The sequence below is a fragment of the Narcine bancroftii genome, chromosome 11 (genome assembly GCF_036971445.1).
Source record: "Narcine bancroftii isolate sNarBan1 chromosome 11, sNarBan1.hap1, whole genome shotgun sequence".
In the NCBI taxonomy this organism is placed as follows: Eukaryota; Metazoa; Chordata; class Chondrichthyes; order Torpediniformes; family Narcinidae; genus Narcine; species Narcine bancroftii.
The window spans coordinates 72,317,548-72,338,402 of NC_091479.1; the positions used below are offsets into that span (position 1 = coordinate 72,317,548).

The window sequence follows — 20,855 nt, forward strand, 5'->3', positions numbered from 1 at the left end:
AGAAATGTGTAATTATGCTTTAAGTGTATGATTATGGACCACAAAATTATTAAATTTAACAATATCGAAAGTAATGTGAAAGATCCAAAGCTATATTTGGTGTCTCAGAACTTGTATATTAGTGGAATTATAAGCAGGGTTTTATGCCATTATCTTGTCAATAGAGAGAATAGTTTTTTTAAAGACGAGCTTTACTGAATTAGATAATCAAACGTAATAGGATAAGATTGTAAATATGTAATATAGATGTGTTTTGTTCCTGGAAAAGGCATTATCAACATAAAGCAATGCAATAATTTTGAATTGTTAATCGGCCAAATGCTTAAATATAGTTTTTAGCAAAATATTTGGGGCTGAGGATTGCAATCCCAACATTTCTATATTTCACGAACAATATTTTTATTAAGAATGCATGTTGAAGCTTCTTACCTGTAGTACCACTGAAATTACTAGTAGTGTTATTATTTATTACGCCCATTCTATTAATTAAGATCCCATCTTTTAATTACATATTTCAAAGTTCACCTTGCTACATGCTGAAATTTAAACAACATGGACCATAAATCTTATTTTGGAGATAGAATAATCTAAATTATTGTACAATGGTCTTTTGTAGTCATGTGGACCATGTATCAGTGGCATCTCCCTGATTCTTTAACCCTACATGAAAATATGTCATATTGAGTTTAGAAGCAAGCGAAATGTTGCCACAAAATAGTGTTTTAATTTTGGTATCAATAAGTTCCACATTTTCTCTTGCCCAACTAAAAACCCAACGTGAATTTGTGCCAGAAACAACTGACTTTTATTTTGTCGGCTGAATTAAGTCATTGGGCCTAATGATTAGGGAGAACTCATTTTGTATTGCTTTGAGGACAGGAGTGAATTACAATACAACTTCTCTCATGTACAGAAGAACAGATCTAAGCTAGAAGGTATGCTTTTTATATCCATTGTTTTCAATGTAATTTAGACTCTTTAGCTTTTCATCAATTGTGAAGAAATTTCACGTGCAGGTTGGTTGATCATAGTGGGAAAAAATTTCTGAAGGGTGTACTGTTTGATCTCCTTCATGACACCATCCTGAGCGAGAAACTGCTATCTTTTTACAATTCCCTTTTCCACTATTGCCAAGTAAACAGCTATTTTATGGATGGAACATTTGCTCACAATATACAGTGCCCTCCATGTTTGGCACGATCACTTTTTTGTTTCATTTCTTACCCCTGTGCCCCACAGTTTTAAATTTATAATCAAACAATTCACATGATTGAAGTGCACATTCCAGATTTTATCAAGGTTATTTGCATACATTTTGGTTTGATCATGTAGAAATTACAGCACTTTTTATACATTTCAGGTTACCATAATGTTTGAGATATTTGGGTTCATAGATGTTTGTAATTACTCAGGTATCTTTATTTGTTTATTGGTGCAGGTATAAGAGAGCTAGGTTTGCTGCTAAGCTTTTGATCACCTTTGGAGTCTAGTGGCCATTTTTCAACATGAGGGCCAAAGTTGTGCCAATGAAAGTCAAAGAAGCCGTAATGAGGCTGAAAAACAAGGATAAAACAGTAAGAGACATTGCCCAAACCTTGATGACAGAAAAATTCATCATAATAAAGAAAAATCCCCAAACCTCTATCCAACAAATCAGAAACCCTCTTCAGGAGGCAGATGTGGGTATGTCGATTTCTGCTGTCCACAGAAGACTTCATGAACATAAATACAGAGGCTACACTGCAAAATGCAAACCACTAGTTAGCCACAGAAAAAGGATGGCCAGATTAGTTAGCCAATAAATATTTAAAAGGCTACAGAATTCTGGAAAATGGTCTTACCTGGTCTGACAAGACCAAGATTAACCTGTATCAAAGTGATGGCAAGAGCAAAGTGTGGAGGTATAAAAGAACTATCCAGTAGACAAAGCATACCACCTCATCTGTGAAACGTGGTGGGGTGTTATTGCCTAGGTATGTCCTGACACACTTCAGGTGATAATGTAAATGCTGATGGCAGTATCAAAATAAATTCTGAGGTGTATAGAAACATTTGCTTAAGTTTGAGCAAATGCCTCCAAACCCATTGGATGGCACTTCATCCCATACTGCTAAAGCAACAAAAGTGTTTTTCAAAGCTAAAAACTGGAAAATTCTTAAATGGCCAAGTCAGTCACCCAATTGAGCATGCCTTCCATATGTTGAAGTGAAAATTTAAGGGGACATGCCCCCGAAACAAGCAAGAGCTGAAGAGGACTGCAGTAGAGGCCTGGCAGAGCATCACCAGAGAAGATGCTCAGCCCCTGGTAATTTCTATGCATAACAGACTTCAAACATTCATTGCACGCAAGGGATATGCAGCAAAGTACTAAACACGACGACTTTAACATACATACATTCAAACATTATGGTAGAACACTTCATCAATCCTTAATCTTGATCTCGTGACAGTCTGTTACTTCAATTCTTGTCCCACCTTTTAATAGAATCTTGACAAACTTGAAGAACAGCAATTCATCTTTGAATGAACCATACGCAGTTTTCTAGGAATGCAGATCACAGCAGTGTTTCAGATGATAGGTCGGGATATTAGATTGAAGGGTATAAAGAAATCACCAAAAAATTAGAATGACACACAAACTGTAGAATTAAACCGACAATAGAATCTTAGCTGAAGAAAGAAGTATGGACATGGGAAATCATGAATTAATGGGTCAATGAGTAATTTTTATCTTGCTTTCATAGGGCCTTCTCTTCCTATGGCTACAGTTGACATTAAAAATCCTGAAATTATCAATGTTCGATATAATGCACAAGTTAACAATTTCGTATATGCCAAAGATAAGAAGAAAGTAAAAGGTAAAAAGAAGAAATTGACTAAGGCGGACATTGGGACACCAAGTAACTTCCAGTAAGCATTCTTAATAGTTTAAACAAATTACTTTTTAAAAAATGGTTTCTGAATGTTTATCTCTTTTTTTCAATGTGAACTAACAGCCAATTGGTAGCATAATTATTTGGGCAGCACAGTTAGCTTAGCAATTAGTGCAACACTATTACTACACCAGCAACCCGGATTCGAATCCAGGGCTATCTGTATGTGACTAAGCTCCTGACGTGGGTCTTCACCTTGGCCTCAGTGACCTAGAGCATCAAGCCTCCATCGCAATGACCAGGCTCCAGCATGACCTTTTTCCCTGAACCTGGCAGTCCACAGGAACACATTCAGATGTGGGTCACCATCTTGGCCCCTGTGACCTACAGGACCGAGCCTCCATCACAGTCTCCCACCCTGGCCCTGGGAACACAGGGATTCCCCCTCCATCCTCTGATTTTCACAACCCTTCCCTCCTTCGTTTGGACCCTTCTACCTTCTGATCTACCCCATCCTCCTCTTCACCCCAACACCTTCCACTCAATTGACCCTCCCCCAACCCCTGTCTTGTCTTCACCATCCCTTTTGACCTTCCCTTCTTAGAGAATGAATGTCCTATCCTCAGTAGAGGCCTTACCTTCAACCCCCTTTGTCCACACATCATTGAGTTCCGTGCGCGCCATGCTGCTGAACTCTTCTTCTGTCAGCTCTGTCTCCATGCCTAATTCTATAACCACAATATATCACCACCCACTAAACACCCCTTCCACTTTAAACCTTGCTCTGCCTGGACACCTCATTCTGGTCTTCTGCCTGATCTGGACCTTAGTATTTCCATCAACTTAGACTTCACTGCTCCCCTCACTCATTTCAATCTCACCCTCCTGGAACGCCTGGCTCTCCACACTCTCTGCACTAATCTCAACCTCACCATCAAGCCTGCAGGCAAGAGTGATGCTGTTTTGGTCTGGCGCACTGACCTCTATCTGGCCAAAACCAGATGACAACTTTCTGTCACTTCCTCTTTCTTACCCTTCAACAGGACTCCATCAATATGCAACAAACCACTCTATTATCTCTAAGCACCATCTCTGAACACATCATTTCTGGTCATTTCCTTAGCGTGGCCTCCAGCCTTATTGTTTCCCAACCCTGCACTGCATCTTTCTATGTCCTTCCTAAAATCCACAAACCCAATTTTCCTGGCAGATCCATCCTACCCTACTATAGAACCATAGAACACTAGAGAAATGAAACAAACCCTTTAGACACTTCTAGTCTTTGCTGAGCCATTTTCTTTTGCCTAGTCCAACTAACCTACACCTAGTCCACAGCCCTCCATACCTCTCCCATTCATGTACCTATCCATGTTGTTAATTGTTAAAATTGAGCCCACATTCACCACCTTAGCTGGCTTCTCTTTCCACACTCCCTCCGCTCTCTGTGTGAAGAAGTTCCCCCTCATGTTTCCCCTAAACTTTTCCCCTTTCACTCTTAACCCATGTCCATCTGGTTTGTATCTCACCTTCCCTCAGCGGAAAAATTCTATCTACATTTACTCTGTCTATCCCCCTCATAATTTTAAATACTTCCATCAAATCTCCCCTCATTCTTCTCTGCTTCAGAGAATAAAGTTATCACTTGTTTAACCTTTCCCTGTAACTCAGTTTCTGAAGTCCAGGCAACATCCTAGTAAATCCTCTCTGCACTCTTTATAATTGATACACGTTCGTGTATATGTACATCCTGCAGTTCATTTAGACTCCAGTCTTCAGAAAATCCACTGGAGCAATGCCTTCATCTGTGCTACTGACCTGTAACATCTTTCAAGCTGTTAATGGAAAAATTATACTTTGTTTGCTCATTTAAATCCTAATTAATAGTGATTTCCTGGCCTACTTTTTTTCCATCATGTGTGCAGTTTTAAAAGGGCCTCTTTTAAAAGATAACTTTTTATTGAAAGTTGGGTAAGATCTGTACATTTAATTTGTAGGCATATAGGACATGTTGGCTGGGATCCAAACACTGGTTTTGATGTAAGTAAAAGTCTATTTTGATATCATAGTGAACATACCTAGATAACTCTGGTATATTACTATACTTTCAGATTTCTTTTATAAATTTGCTTTTAGATTTATTCAGCTGCAGCAAGTAAGAATTTCATTGCATATGTACATTGTATAATATATATAATAGACTTATTATTACCATAGACATGCAGTGACTGGTCTTTATCCCCATCGATAGAGTAATTGGGGGAAATATTTTAGGGAGCCATGGTTAATGTAGTGGTTAGTATAAAACTGTTACAGTACCAGCAACCAGGGTTTCAAACTGGCACTCTCTGTATGGTGTTTGTACATTCTCACCATGTTTTCATGGGTTTTCTCCAGGTGCTTTGGTTTCCTCCTACCCTCCAAAAATGTGGTTGTTGGTCAATTGGGTGGCACAGGCTCAAGAGTCAAAAGGGGCTGTTTCCACACTACATGTATGTCTTATTTTAAAATTAGGCCTCTTGCTATCTGCCTCCTGGAAGAATAGTGGAATCCTCCTTTTGTGTTTCTCCCCGCCCCCACAAAGCATGTAATTGGCATTTCTGCTGAGGTTTAATTGAATTTTCACAAAGTTGAAAGGGGATTCTTGTATGTGACTTTTTATATAAATTAAAGAGCTTCAGAGTGATGTACAAATATTTCCACTCAACTATACAGAAAATGAAGGATTTAATAATAAAACTACATCTGATGATTTCTTTTCAATGTTTAAATTAAACCATTTATCAACAAGTAATCAACATGGCTCTAAATGTAAACGAGATTGGATAAAATCTCCATAATATGTCTGCAAACTGGAACTAGATTGAGTTCATTAGTTAGTATCTATCCATATAAAACTCTCTGGAATCAAATGTTCATCAGCTGTTTGACGTGCTGGATGCACAGTGATGTTGCTTTGTTTATCGGTTTAAATGCAATGCCATAGCTTTTAAATGGCATTTAAAAGCCAAGGCATTGTACTTTTTCTAAAACCATTTTTTTATCTTTCTAGTGCTGATGGTAGCCAGATCTAGGGTGTGGAACTTGTATTAAATGCTAATACTGGTGAGGAATGCAAGCTCATTGGTTAAGGTTGAGAATGAGGACAGTAATGCTGTTAGTATGTTTGTAGTTTTTGGATGAGAGGTATAACATTATAGTACCTATTTTAAGAATTGGAATACCATTCTTAACTGAGTGAAATGTCTTTTGATGACTGTGCAGTATGGTTGACCAGATCTTTCTTTCCTGCATAGCAAGCGTTCAGATACAGCCTTCATTGGGACATGGTGTATTTTATGTATACATTTTTCATTGGATCATCCTTAACTGAAGCCTACATTTATGTTAATTTCATTTACAGCTGAATAATCTGGACCCTGAATTAAAACATCTCTTTGACATGTGTGGCATTTCTGAGTCACAACTGAAGGACAAAGAAACATCAAAAATTATATATGATTTTATAGAGAAAAAGGGTGGAGTTGAAGCAGTGAAAAATGAACTGCGTAGACAGGGTAAGTTAATTTCCCTATTTTTCGGGCTGAAGAATGGAACCAGGGTATGTACATTGGAGAGATAGGGGCAGGTGAGTGATAGTTAGAAGCAGATGAAGGGGGGGGGTGGGGTGGGGGGGGGGAAAGGACAGATAAAACCAAGTTGGAGAGTGGAGGATGAATGAGGAGACAGCTGCAGAAACGTAACAAGAAGGAACTTCAAGGCCATCAGAGCCGAATGATAGGGAAGGTGATAATGGGAGCCACCAATGGAGAGGCAAAGAACAGATGCAACCACATGGAGGATGAGATCCAGAGGGTGGTGTATGGATAGAGGTGGGTGGAATCAGGTTAAGGGGTGAAAATGGTGATAGGATAGCTGGGGCAGGATATGGAAAAGAGGACAAAAATAGGAGGACTGGAGCTGGATTGGAAGGATGCATGAGATAAGGGTTGCCTGAAACTGGAAATTCAGTGTTTGTACCATTGGATTCTAGCTACCCAGAAAAAGTACAAGGTGTGGTTCCTTCAGTTTGCATTGGGTCTCAGCCTGGCAGTAAGTACAGCTGATGCTGGACAGGTCTGTGAGAATGGGAACCAGAGTTGAAATGGCATGCAGCCAGGCAGAGCACAAAGCATAATGGTCCCCTCATCTGTGCATGGTCTCACAAATGTAGTGGTCACCTCATCTGTGCTTGGTCTCACAAATGTAGAAGAAGCCACAATGGGACACTTGGATTCAGAAAAGCGATTGGAGGAGATGCATGTAAATCTTTGTCTTACCTGGAAACCCTGATGAGGTCCCTGGATAGTGATGAGGGAGGAGATGTAAGAACAGCTGTTGCTCCTCCTGCAGTTGCAGGGCCAAGTGCCAGGATTAAGATAGGATGAGTGGACCAAAGTCACAGTATGTAGTCCTATGGAAGATAGAAAAGGATGGGAAGAGGAAGATGTGGTTAATGGTAGGAACTAATTGCAGCTGGTAGTAATACTGGTTACAGAGCAGCCATCCAGTGTAAATGTTAGCGATTTTGTTCCAATGTGAAAGCCCAGCTTTACTTGCACTGTATTAATGAATATTGTAGCTTTATCACAGTTGTGGTATCCTTGCAACAGTGTCCAAATTCTGTGCAGATGTTCTGTATCATCCTAGTTATAGCAGTCCTATATTGGTTGGAGAATTGGAATTGTAGCCTGTCTGTGTCCCATACTCTCTTTGAAGAGGGTTTTTATATTGGAGTAATGTGCTATGTAAAAATGTTTCATACCGTATATTTCGGCGTAGAAGTCAAGTCGTGAAACCCTTTTAAAAAAAATTCTTAAAAGGGAGAGGGGGTCGACTTGTATGCCGGATATACTTTTGAGACCATAAATTTGCCAAAAAATACCTGATTGACGTCAATTCGACGTACAAGTCAATGCTGGAAGCACCTCCCCACCACCGGCACCACTACTCCCAGACACTCCCCACTGCTGGGCGCCAGCATAACAGCTCCTACTTGGAACCCTTAGGTCACTGTCGCCACTGCTGCCTGGTAGGCTGAGGTTCCTGCTTCCACCAGGAGCACAAAGTTGGTGCTCCTGCTACTGCCTGGTAAGCCGAGGTTTCTGATCCCCCTGAGAGCTTGATGTCGCCGTTCCATGGTCTATCGCTACTCCTTTCTGGTTTTTTTTTCTTAAGTTACAGCTTTGTTACTTGCGATTGAGGTGTTTTGGGTTGCTCCTGGGAAGCCCGAACAGCCTGAAAAATGGGGGTCGACTTTTATGCCAGATGTACCATAAAAAAATTAGGCTGAAAAATGGGGATCAACTTGTACGCTGAAATATACGGTATTTTAAATTCAGTTATAATCCTCAAAGTTTTTTTTTACTATTTAGTCTGCTCATACTCCTTCAATTTTAAAGGTCAGTAAATATATGGCCCTGGAGTTACCTCCTTTGGAGTATACTTCTATTGTAAATACTAGTATTTTCATGCATTGAATTTTATCTGCTTTCTGTTGACTATTCTAAAATAGCCATCTTTACATTGTGATTTGACCATCAATTAGCTACCTCAGGGTTTATATCCATTCGCAGTACATAAACAGAAACTAAGATATGTCAGTACAGATCCTGGAATGTGCATTAATTGTCCAAACTTAGCCTGCAATTTTCTGCTTTTTTTTTTGCCAAGAGTATCTATACCTTTGGTGTAATTCCATTTTCAGAGAAATGTAATGAAGAACGATTATATAATTTTCTTCTCTTTACTGCAAATAGTTTTTAGTCCTAAAACTGAAACATTCCCTTGAATGCTCATCAGTGGTTGCTCTGAGCACAAAACAAATTGCATATTTTCCCTTTAATTTTATAGGTTTACCAATGTGGTATGGTAGGTGATTAATCAAAATACGTCCTTGCATGCAGTTTCTAATCAGAAACTTTGCATAGATCAAATCATAACTATGTGAAAGGAATGCATGAACAATTAAAGCTAATGTTAAGAGATTCCTGCTTCCCAAACTTCAAACACTTGTTAAAACTTGCAATTTTTGCCAATTTTCCCATTCCTCCTCCCCTTTATGCAATAACTACCTTGAACACATTGTACTTAACACATCCTGTTGGTTCAGAGTTTGTTTCATGAATACCTGTTAGAAATTGTATTTTGTTGTGGCTCCTGATGTCTTGATGGAAGCATGTTAAAACAATTTTAGCTATTAGCCTCAAAATAATACCCTGTAATTTATACACCAATGCAATTGATATGACTTTTGTAAGTTTCCATGGAGTTATGGTTTGGTTTTAATTCTTCCCATTCCCAGGAACTTGGTTTACCATCTACTTTTAACATTTAAATAGGTACTGTAACACCATTCAAGAAGCCAAATAGTCTTTGCAGCAATTCCTTTGAGAATGCTCTATTAAAAAACATTAAAGACTACTCAACTGAAACTGAATTCTGCCCTTCACTGATCTGCTGATGTAATTGATTTTATTATAACCATATCCCCATAAGAACAACTTCCTCCTTTGCAAAGGAAAACATTACAGAAGGCTCTGGGTAGAGAATGAGCTTTGGCCAGGATCTGAATAACTTGAGATCAAAGCTTTCAGTTGCCCTTCTAACCTAGCCACAAGTTCTATAAAAGCATAATCTGTAAATAAAATTGGAATTATTTGATTTTATTCTGAGGGGATCATGATCAGTCTTTTTTTCCTCTATGGCCTTAAAAGTCAAGATCCAAAGACAATATTTCCTACTGAACAAAGGATCTACAGGGTCATATTCTGCATCCATACTTTCAGTTTGTTTGTTTCTACATTTTACTTTAGTGGTTTGAGACTTGGAGAAAACATTTTTTGTTGGCAGATGGTGATGCTGTTTTTCAAATTTTTATCTGACTAGGCCTGTTCTCTGTAAAGTTAATTATATCTTGCGTTTGGTCAGGTGCTCAGTTTCATTCTCATGCACATAGTAGAAGCACAGCCAAAATCTTTGATTTAAATTTAGACGCAACATGATACCAGGCCCTTCCGGCTCATGATTCTGTGCCCCCCAAATACACAATTAGCCTACAACCCTTTTGAAGGGTGGGAGGAAACCCATACAGACACTGGGACAATGTACAAAGTCCTTACAGACAGTGCTAGATTCGAACCCTGGTCGCTGGTGCCAGAATAGCATTGCACTAATTGTTATGCCAACCGGGCCATCCAAATACAGGTATACCCCGCTTTACAAAATTAGAGCATTCCTATGGAACCTTTCATAAGCTGAAATGGCATATGGTGAAGAAGTGATTACCATTGGCAAAAATGAGCATTCCCAGACCTAAAAAATTAACCTACCAAAATAAAACGTAAAATAACACTAACATTTATTAAAAGCAGGAATGATATGTGAAATACACAGCCTATAAAGTAGAAAAAATCTATGTACAGTATAGTTAGGCTGAGTATTTTGGAGTGTGGGAGGTACAGAAGTCTGGGATGTAGGAGAGGGAGGAAGAGCTTGCTCGGGGTGCATGCACAGCCTCTAAATGGCTCACTGCTTTCACCTAATTTTTCATAAAAGAGAAAATCCTTTTGTAAAAGCGAACACAAGTTTTGTCATAAAAGTGAATTTGCGTAAAACGAGTATTCGTAAAGTGGGGTATACCTATATCTTCATTTACTTTTCCATGACTTACTTGATTGGATGTTGTATCTAAATTGCTGTATCTGTTTGGAAGCTAATTTGTTGATTCCAGTGCGGATTATGGCCTTACTAATATTTTTTTTATTTCAATGTGCATGGCCACAAGATTGCTGTTTTTAGTTCTTCTAGAATAAAATGTTAAATGGAATAAAGTGTTATGTGTTAAATGATCCTCTCTGAAGAGGATCATTTTCATTTGATTCAAGATGTGCTGCATCCTCTGCTTTGACTTTGTTATGTTGTACATTTCACTGTACAGGTATAAAGAGCAAAAAACAAAGGTCTGTGCCAGGGTGAAATGCTGATGACAAAAGGGTTGATGGTGCTACAGTAAGCTTTGGGGCAGCAAACTCGTTTAAAATTGTTGAACATTATGTAGAGTCTATAAAACTCCAATGTCCTTAATCAAATGATGTGGTGCTCTTCTTCTAAGCTTGGATTGAGCTTTACGAGAACAACGGCCAAACTGTCAGAGAAAAGGAGAATGAAGTGCATAGGCAACCAAGACTTGTGTTTGAATGGATCTGTTTCATAAAGTAATCACCCAACTTGTATTTTGGTCTTCATCCCACCAGAGGGGATTATATCATGATAAGTAAATATAAAGTTATGCCACTGAAACTCAGTTTCACTTGGAAAGTATATTTGGAGTACTGAAGAAATGGAAGAGAGACAAAAAGGAGCTAATGGTGGCATCTCCTGAAGTTACACAGAAAGGGTCCTGAATAAAATATCCCCTGTGCTATTAAATGCTCTGGCCATTATTTTCTATTTATGGTTGGCATTAGTTATGGATCCCCCTAGTCTGGAAATGAGCAAATGTGATGATCATCATTGTTTCAAAAGGAAGAATTGAACTAATTATCTATCAATAATGTTAGTGGCAGGCAATGTATTAGAAGTAATTGAGGGGCATTATATGTTGTATTTTTTTCTTTTAAAGGTACAATTTAATCAATTTAAAGTTGAAGGAAGCCTGTGATTATCTTGGTTTTTTTTCTATTCTTTTTAAAAATATTTTTATTGATTTTTAATAGCTTATACAAAATATGAACTAAATTCGACACTCTTAATAATGTATCAAAAACATAATAACCCCCAAAAAAGACAAGAAACACAAGAAATTATAATTTCTTTTCAAGGAAGTTATAATATAATCAATATTTACAATTCTCAATTGAAAAAACAATTTTATATATAATCAAAAAAAAGAACCCCTTTAAATCAAAACCCCTACTTCTAAACAAGGTTATCTTTAAAAAAAATAAGATACATGGGAATCGAATGAAATCAACCAGAAACCAGACAGCACATCACCAGAGCATCCAAACACCTTAATTCTTTACGTTATGATAATAATCCATAAAAGGGCCCCACATTTTATGGAAGTTGGTCTTTACATCTTTAATGGCATATCTGATTTTTTTTTTTCCAAACTTGCATAGGACATGATATCACTTAACCATTGTATGTGTGTAGGTGGAATAGTCTTTCCATTTAAACAAAATTCCCCATCTAGCTATCAGAGAAGTGAAAAGATAAAATTAGCTTTTGAGCTGAAGTCAGTAAAACTTAATCTTTGTGAGAATATCCAAATAAAGCAATTAAGGGGCAGGGTTCTACTTTGACCTTAAAAATCACTGTCTCAGTTTGAAAGATGTTTTTCCAAATTTTTTCTAAACTAGGACAAGCCCAAAACATGTGAATCAATGAAGCCTCTAAAATTTTACATTTGTCTAATAAAGGATTTATATCAGAATATAAGTGTGATCGTTTAACTTTAGATATATGTACTCTGTGAACCACCTTGAATTGCAACAACGTCATGTGCAAAAGGAGGTAGTATTAATCAAATTAGAAATAGAATCCAAAACTGATACATTCAAATTCTGTTCCCAGTCATTCTTGGTCTTAACTAGTGAGGCTATTTGTCCAGCAATTTGTTATAAATGGTTTATATTGAGCCTATATGAGAGAGCTGTAAGTCAAAAAGTAAATCAGGAATATTTGTCTCAGGAATTTGCAGAAAGTCAGGGATCTTTCATTGAACAAAATATCTAACTTATAAATATCTCTTTTTTTTTAAATGAATGTTTGGTCATTTAAATGTTACCATTAATTGCTCAAAGGAAACAAAATTGTTTCAAATAAAAAGATCTTTAAAGTATTTAATACCTAATATATGCCAATCGTTAAAAATAGTGTCCAATGAAGAAGGTTAGATATAATCGGGTTGGGAAAAGAAAAACATTGAAATCCAAAAAACTTTTTAAATTGTGCCCATATTCTCAAACGATAAAAAGAAAGGGGTTAAAAAAAAACTCTAAAATTGCCAAGAGAGATGTATTTTTAGTAAAATTCAATTCCCTTTCTACCCAAGAAGGACAGTCAATTAATTTATCAAAATGTAAGCAATGAAGCAGATTATGTACACTGAGCACCCAACAATAAAATCTAAAATTAGGATATGCCAATCCACTGTTCCTTTTTAGTCTTTTGAAGATGAGCTTTATTTAATTGAGGGTGTTTTCCTTGCCATATGCAAGAAGAGATAAGCAAATCCAGTAAATAAAAAAGCATTTGGGAATAAAAATTGGTAAAGATCGGAAAAGATACAAAATGCAGAATTGAAAAAAAAATAAGGTAAAGAATTTGATGTGAATAACATGAAGTTTAGGAAGGTGTTGTCAAGTTCCCTTGTACCCAAGTATTTATAAATGTGGAAGCCCTTCACACTAAAGGGAGAGCGACAGGTTTTATCCAGAACTGAGATGATAGCAGGACACAAAAGCTAATGAGCAGTGGGTGACTGTAAGATTGTCTGCAATAACCTTCTGCAATGTTCAGTGGTGGTTTACTTGATTTTTGAAGTTCGCATCAATGAGTAAGAAGTTTACAGATGATACAAAAACAAAATCTGGTTGCTTGGGTAGATGTAAAAGTAATCAATAAACAGCAAATGAATGTAATGTGGAATAAAAAAAAAAAGGCAAGAGAATGAGCAGTAAGTGTTAGAACTGTGAAGAAACTGGGGGGAGGGGTTGGTGAGTGAGATGTTAAATTACTCTAGTTGCTTGAAGGGAGCGGAGTAATAGAATATGGTGATTAAGAAAGCCATGGATGTTTTATTGAGACTAGAACATAACGTAAGCAAACTAAAACTGATGCTAAATGCAGTTGTAATCCCTACTGTACAAGAAGAATGTTATATTACCTCGGGGATGTTGGCAGGGCTGTAGGGGTTTAGTTATGAGGATCAATTGATTTCTTCAAAACCAAGGAGGCTAAGGATAGATTTAATAAATGTGCATGAAATTATCATGGGCCAAAATAATGAATAACTTTTTTGCATTGGTGGTCATGAACTAAGATGCAACTATTTCAAGAGGGTTAGAAGAGTGGCAAAGAAACCTTAACCTGACATAATGAAACGGAAGTGAAAGAAGAAACACTTCATATATTTAAAGTGGCTGAGGAGCGTTGATTTATTTTAACCTACCATGTTAAGATTTGAATGCCACTCTTTTATCCAGTATGAATTTGTTGGAATAAATAGCCTTTGTATGCTACAAGTTTCTCGAAAGATGAAGTGGTGACTGATGAGTAAACCAGGGTTCATAAGTCTCCCTGCATTCCCCAAAAGGAAAAGTAGGAAAGTGTTTCTGATGGAGCATTTGGAAATGATAGAAAAGAATCCATTGATTTTGGAACATGGAGTGGAAGATGGGGATATTTTTTCACCCAAAATATATATTGGAAAAAAAATCAAGAGGTAATTAAATTGGTTTTAAATATTGTTAATGAAATATATATGCATTGCTTTGTTTCCTTGCTTGTAACTGTGCTGTGGTGTGAGTGTTTAATTCACAAAATATTTACAGTTCTCTTGGTTTATTTCAGCTCCACCTCCACCTCCGCCTTCCAGAGGAGGACCACCACCACCCCCTCCTCCACATAGTTCAGGACCCCCTCCTCCACCTCCAATTCGTGGCAGAGGTGCACCTCCACCTCCACCTCCTTCAAGAGCCCCATCAGTTGCTCCATCTGCAGCTCCCCCACCTCCACCACCTTCAAGGCCAGGAGTAGGGGCTCCTCCACCACCACCACCACCTCCCAGTAGGTTATATCCACCACCTCCTCCCGTCCCATCAGGTCCCCCACCACCACCACCTCCACCACATCCTGGACCTGGAGGTCCAGCAGCTTCTGGTCCTCCTCCACCACCACCACCACCACCTCCACCTCCACCTCCACCTCCTGGCCCCCCTCCCCTCCCTGCAATGATCGAGAGTGATACTGTTCCTTCATTGACTGGAAACAAATCTGCTCTTCTGGATCAAATCAGAGAAGGCACCCAGCTAAAGAAAGTGGAACAAAGCCATCGACCAGTGTCTTGCTCAGGCAGGGATGCACTGTTAGACCAAATCCGACAGGGCATACAACTCAAAACTGTAAGTCAGTATTCTGTTATGAAATGTTTGTAAAGCATTGCAGGTAGAACATAAAAGCAGCCAAAATGTTTTGATAGGTGAATCAAGTTTGAGGACTTTTGACAGTCACTTGTTTGTTCATTTGAATTTTAAAGCTTACCATTTTTCTGAGAAACTCAAAAACCTTGAGCAGTGAAGCTGGATGGACCAAGTGGTTCAGATAACACCCATGGAAAGAAATGATCAACATTTGGGTTGGGACACTTTATTGACTGGGTTTTGATAAAGGATCCAGACACCAAGTGTGACTGACTGTTTCGACCCATGGATGCTGCGTCCCTCCAATGTCTCTTTCACGGCTGAGCATTTTTCTGTTCCATTAACCTTGGGTGTGGTTTGATGATGTAAAATTGATGTTGGTGAGAGTACTCAATTGGAAAGGATAACAATGATAAATAGAATAAAAATTTGAACTTTTTTTGCCATTAGGTGCAAATATAATATTGATATAAAACATTCACTCAATTCACAAAACTGCTTTTAGGATTTCAATTGCAGGTCATTCCAGTTCTCAGGTCACTGTATAAACAAAAATGCTATTATAAATAATGCACCTGTTCCTTTTATAGGTAAACGATCAGGATTCTTCCTCTCCTTCAACACCTACAGCAGGAATTGTAGGAGCATTGATGGAGGTGATGCAGAAAAGGAGTAAAGCCATTCACTCTTCAGGTGGGATTGTTTTAACGTTCAGGATTGTTATCTCCATAAATCCCAGTGATAAAGACTTTTTTTAAATACTGTTTTTAAAAAAAATATAAACATCCACTGCATAAAAGTTAAGGTAATGTTTTAAATGAAAAATCAAGTTTTATTGCTACAAATACAATGTGTTTAAATTTTTTTTTTAAATATTTAGACATATAGCATGGTAGCAGGCCATTTCAGCCCACGAGTCTGTGGCACCCATTTACACCAAATTAACCTACACCCCAGTACATTTAAACAGTGGGAGGAAACCAAAGGCCCCGGGAAAAACCCACACGGATACACGGAGAACGTACGAATTCATTACGGACAGCTGACAACTGTAAAGGCAAACTACTATGTCAACTGTGCTGCCCTAAAATCTTTTATCATAGTTTCAGTAATACTTAGCTGATATTTTATGAATCATAAAGTAATATTTCACAACGACAGGCTGAAATATGCAATCCAACCTGTAAACTAGAAAATGAGACTGTTGCACCAGAAGCCAGTATTTTTGAATATCTTTATAAGCATGTATGGCTTATGTCAGTGATCCTTGCATGAAGAGTTCTTTGTGCACGCCAAACCTAATGGGACTAATCTTGACAATAGCTCTGTCTTTTCTTCTATTTGGACCATATAAGAAAACTCTCTTGCCCCTTCATTTGTATTTCACATACAAGTCTTGAACTAAAATGCCCCACCAGTGAAAGGTCAAACAATTTCATACTAACTTTGTGGTCAAGGAATGGCGTTCTGAATTAAAAACACAATACTGGAAACATTCACCAGATCAGACAGCATCCCTGGAAAGAGAAGTAGAGTTTCAGGTTGAAGACCCTCCATCAGAGGTAAGAATGTGATTTCCACAATTATGCCCATTTCTCATGGCTGCTCCGCTATCGGTTTTTGATCACAAAGGAAAGTAAAGCTTATCCTTTTATTTTTACCACAAGTTTTTCCAAAAATCAGCTCACCCTGCCTTGGAGTACAGCCAGAATGTTATCAGTCTTGTTAGATATCTTGTGCCCATCTGATTTTGTTCCCAAAATCACTGCTGCAGAAGCACTTCAACTGCACTAATGTTGCCCAACTCAATCCTTCTGCCAATTGACCTTTTATTCAGGTCTTGGTTAGCTCTCATTCAATTACAAAATTTATTATTCCTTTCTGTCTTTCATGGACTTGCAATCACCTTAACTTTGTTTAGACATTTACCTTTATTTCTATGCTAATAGAATCACTCTGGAAGACTGTCAATTTATATTTCACATTTTAATTTGTGTCCTAATAATTGAATTTTTACATTTAAATTTTTTTAAATTTGGTCATACAGCATGGGGATCCCCATGCCGTAAATCTCTGTGATTAGTAAAGGATTGCTTAAGGTGGGATGTGAATGGGAAGGTGGAGAACCACTGCTCTAGACCCAATTGTTACCAAAATATTTGGCTTGAAAACAAGTCAATTAGGTACGATTAAAACAGTGATTTTCAAACCTTTCTCTTTCCACTCACGTACCACTTTAAGTAATCCCTTACCAATGGCATAGGGATTAGGGAGTTTAGGGGGGCAGTTTGAAAACCACTGGTTTTGGGGAAATGTGAGTGGGAGCTTCTTCATGCAGAGTGGTGGGAGTGTGGAAAGAGCTGGTAGCTGAAGTGGTGAATGCAGGCTCAATTTTAACATTGAAGAAGAATTTGGACAGGGGCAAGGGTGGCAGAGGTATAGAGGGCTATGGACGAGGTGCAGATCAGTGGGACTACACAAAAAAATGGTTCAGCACAGACTAGGAAGGCCGAAGGGGCCTGTATCTGTGCTGCATGTCCCAACCCCCAGAACATTTTCATTGCTCCAACATAATTTAATTTCACCATGGAATCTATTTTGTTGACTCTAACTTTTGGCACCTTCCTTATTGCCATGTGCAGCTATGCTTCCAGATAAAGATCCATGGGTCCATGTTTCAGAAGGGTTGAGCCCTTGTGCTTCTAATATCCTCTTCGGAAATCATCTTTGACTGGGTTTTTGACCAATGCCTAATTATTTTCCTTCAAGAAAACATCACATTTTGTCTCTGTTCAAGATAATGCATAAATTAAGGCCAGTTTACCAGAAAAGGAAAAGTATGTTATTGATGATGTACTCTGTTTTCAGATGAGGATGAAGATGAAGATGAAGAGGAAGATTTTGATGATGAAGATGAATGGGAAGATTAGATTTTCCCAGCAAGATTATAACACTTTGTATTTCCTGTCAAATTGTCCTGTAAATGTTTTGCAGATTCTGCTGTATATTTTTGTTGCCTTTTGCTCTTTTTCATAATCTGTGCAATACCTCATTTAATAATTAATTGGATAAAGTATTATGGGTAAAGCTACACCCTATGCAAGATGGTGTTGGGACATATAAATAGCTACAGATGTGTGTTCATTCCAGCATCAAAAAATATTGGGTGATGGAATAGAGTTGAATTGAGCTTTAATTATGCTTGTTAAAAGCGAGAATAGTAACAGTATTTTTTCAAAACCCTGCATTTTCTGTACCTAAGAAGCAACACTTAGTAAAACTGCATAGCACGATAAACTTTTTTAAAAATACAGCAGCTCTATTTTGATTCTTTAATGCCTTGTTGAAGCTGGCAGAACCTCAACCTTTCACTACAAGAATCTACAGCTTACTGGCAACTTGTATGTGTTTTACTATTGAATAATGCCTTATCTTGAAGGATTCAGTACAAAAATGTAACCAACCTATCCTTGATAAATGTCTTCTAGTATTTTCAGCTATACTGTTCTGTCAGCAATTTTTCAGTTGAAATCCCCTTACAGCTCTGTTACATTGGGTGAATGTTAATCGCTTTTCTGGAAATTTGGTTATGTTTCAAATAGGATTCTGAGCTCTCTTGTGGGAAGAAAGTGCCAGGTAAAAGCACTTCTAAAACACTATGGTTATTCAGCAGTGTAAGGGTTAATGGAGAATAATCTGGTATTCAGTTTTATGAAGGTGAAGACGAATTAGGAATTTGTTTAATATTCAAAAAGGGCTAGGCTGAATATTTGTTAAACTTACATTTTGGGAATATTTGGAAGTGATCACGTTATGAAAATTTACATCAATATCTTCATGTCATCGACCTTTTGCTGACCTTGCATCAGAATGAAAGAATAAACTCAATACAGATTACAATTATGGAATGGAACTTTTAACTGAAAATTATACTTAAAATAAATATTTTAAATTACCAGAATCTAAATGTAATGTCTTTTATCATGAGGGCAGCATCACACGATGACTGATGTTTTTCTAGTTGATTTTGAGCCTGTTCACAACCAATGGCTTTTCTTTTGTGACGTCTGCTCTGACTCCTTTCTATTAGGTAGTGCATGGAGAGGACATAATTTTCTCCTAATTTGGAGAATTGCTGACTAAGTGTTCATTTACAATTTCTGACCATTATTTGTACATATCTGAAATATTGTAGTTGCTTTCATTTCAGTTCTGAAACAAAAGCAACTCCATGTACTTGTCTCTTGATTCTATGTGATACATTATTACTCTTACATAAGCAGAACATTCAGAAATGATCTTGGTTATCTTCCTTATTATTTATGCCTCACTTTCTTAAAACACTGAGGTTAGGACACTCAATGCCTTAAATAACATCCAGGCTTCTGAGCTGTAACAACATTTTTTTTTAATGTTCTGCATTAACAATGTATTCATTATACCAAAGAGAGAGAGAATTTGTTACTGATTTGCTTCTGTCTTTTCATGTTGCAGAGCAGAATCCATCTATTTGATGTCTGGAATAATTATTTGCAGGTTGTCATTGTCATTTGCAACCAGTGTTCAATCACATTCTGTAGCTCCAATCTGACTTTATCATATATTTTCAGGCAGACAAATGAAGGAAGGGTTTTATTTCTTGGTGGCCATGTAATAAGAGTGTTTCCATTGCTAGTTAACAAATAGTTAAAAGCATGAGTAATGCAGTTCTATGTGGTTGAAGTTCAGGTTTATTGTCACCTACCAAAATGCAGTGATGTTTTGCAAGCAAACAATTAAATATCACATCACATGCCCTCCTTAATGCTTGGGACAAAGACACTTTCTTTATTTGTCCCTGTGCTCCAAAGTTTTAAATTTGCCATCAAATAATTACCATCTAATTAAAGTGGTCAGAAATAGAGGCTACACTGCAAGATGCAAACCATGGCAAAGATGGTTTGCTTTGGATCTTGGGCAGTTCCTTTACGCCACCACACTTTGCTCTTGCCATCACTCTAATGCAGCAGTCTTGGTCTCATCTGTCCAAAAGACCTTTTTCCAGAATTCTGCAGACTCTTTTAAAAACTTATTGACAAACTGTAATCTAGCCATCCTTTCTGTGGCCAGCTAGTGGTTTTCATCTTTCAGTGGAGCCTCTGTAATTCTTTTCATGAAGTCTTCTGTGGACGGTAGTCATTGACATTGACCTCCTGAAGAGTGTTTCTGATAGGCATTTGGGGATTTTTCTGTCATCAGGAGTAGCCTACTGGTCCCTTTATTATTACTGAGATTTTTTTTTCTTAATTTTGTTCCAAACTGTTAATTTTGGTAATCCTAAGGTTTGGGTGATTGGCTCTTACTGTTTTATTCTTGCTTGTCAGCCTCATAATGGCTTCTTTAACTTTCACTGGCAGAACTCTGGTCCTTGTGTTGAAAAAAAATGGCAATTACAGACTCCAAAAGTGATCAAAAGTTTAGAAGCAAGCCGAACTCTCTTATTGCTGCACCAATGAAACAATTAAACATAGCTGAGTACTCACAAACACCCATGAAGCCAAATGTCCCAAACATTATTATGCTCTGGAATGAGGGGACTATGTCTAAAAGGTGCTGTAGTTTCTACATGGTCAAACCAAAATGTATACAATTAACCTTGACTAAACTCTGAAATGTGCACTTTAGTTCCATGGGAATTATTTGATTGCAAATTTAAAAACTGTGGAGCACAGGGACAAATAAAGGAGAGAAAAAAGTGTCTGTCCCAAACATCATGGAGGGCATTATTGACATGTTGCACAGTAGAAAAGAGCAAAGT

General features: G+C 37.7%; 1 protein-coding gene and 1 long non-coding RNA gene across 4 annotated transcripts in view; one reads left to right on the forward strand and one right to left on the reverse strand.

Annotated features, from left to right (window-relative positions):
- Positions 1-19,019, forward strand: part of LOC138745891 (actin nucleation-promoting factor WASL-like) — a 62,943-nt gene extending 43,924 nt beyond the window's left edge. For 2 of the 3 annotated variants that reach the window (XM_069903363.1, XM_069903366.1), the window contains exons 6-12: positions 2,745-2,910; positions 4,868-4,910; positions 6,274-6,427; positions 8,763-8,780; positions 14,490-15,040; positions 15,649-15,751; positions 17,927-19,019. In XM_069903363.1, coding sequence (XP_069759464.1) covers positions 2,745-2,910; positions 4,868-4,910; positions 6,274-6,427; positions 8,763-8,780; positions 14,490-15,040; positions 15,649-15,751; positions 17,927-17,988 — 1,097 coding nt within the window. In that variant the 3' untranslated portion in view covers positions 17,989-19,019. The remainder of the gene's footprint in view (positions 1-2,744; positions 2,911-4,867; positions 4,911-6,273; positions 6,428-8,762; positions 8,781-14,489; positions 15,041-15,648; positions 15,752-17,926) is intronic. The other variant, XM_069903365.1, reaches the window with a different exon arrangement.
- LOC138745893 (uncharacterized) lies at positions 1,271-7,346 on the reverse strand. Its single transcript, XR_011346571.1, has 4 exons — positions 7,190-7,346; positions 2,396-2,542; positions 1,640-1,740; positions 1,271-1,553 (listed from the first exon to the last, which is right to left on the reverse strand). It is a non-coding gene; the product is annotated as an uncharacterized lncRNA (long non-coding RNA).
- Positions 19,020-20,855: the final 1,836 nt, after the last annotated feature.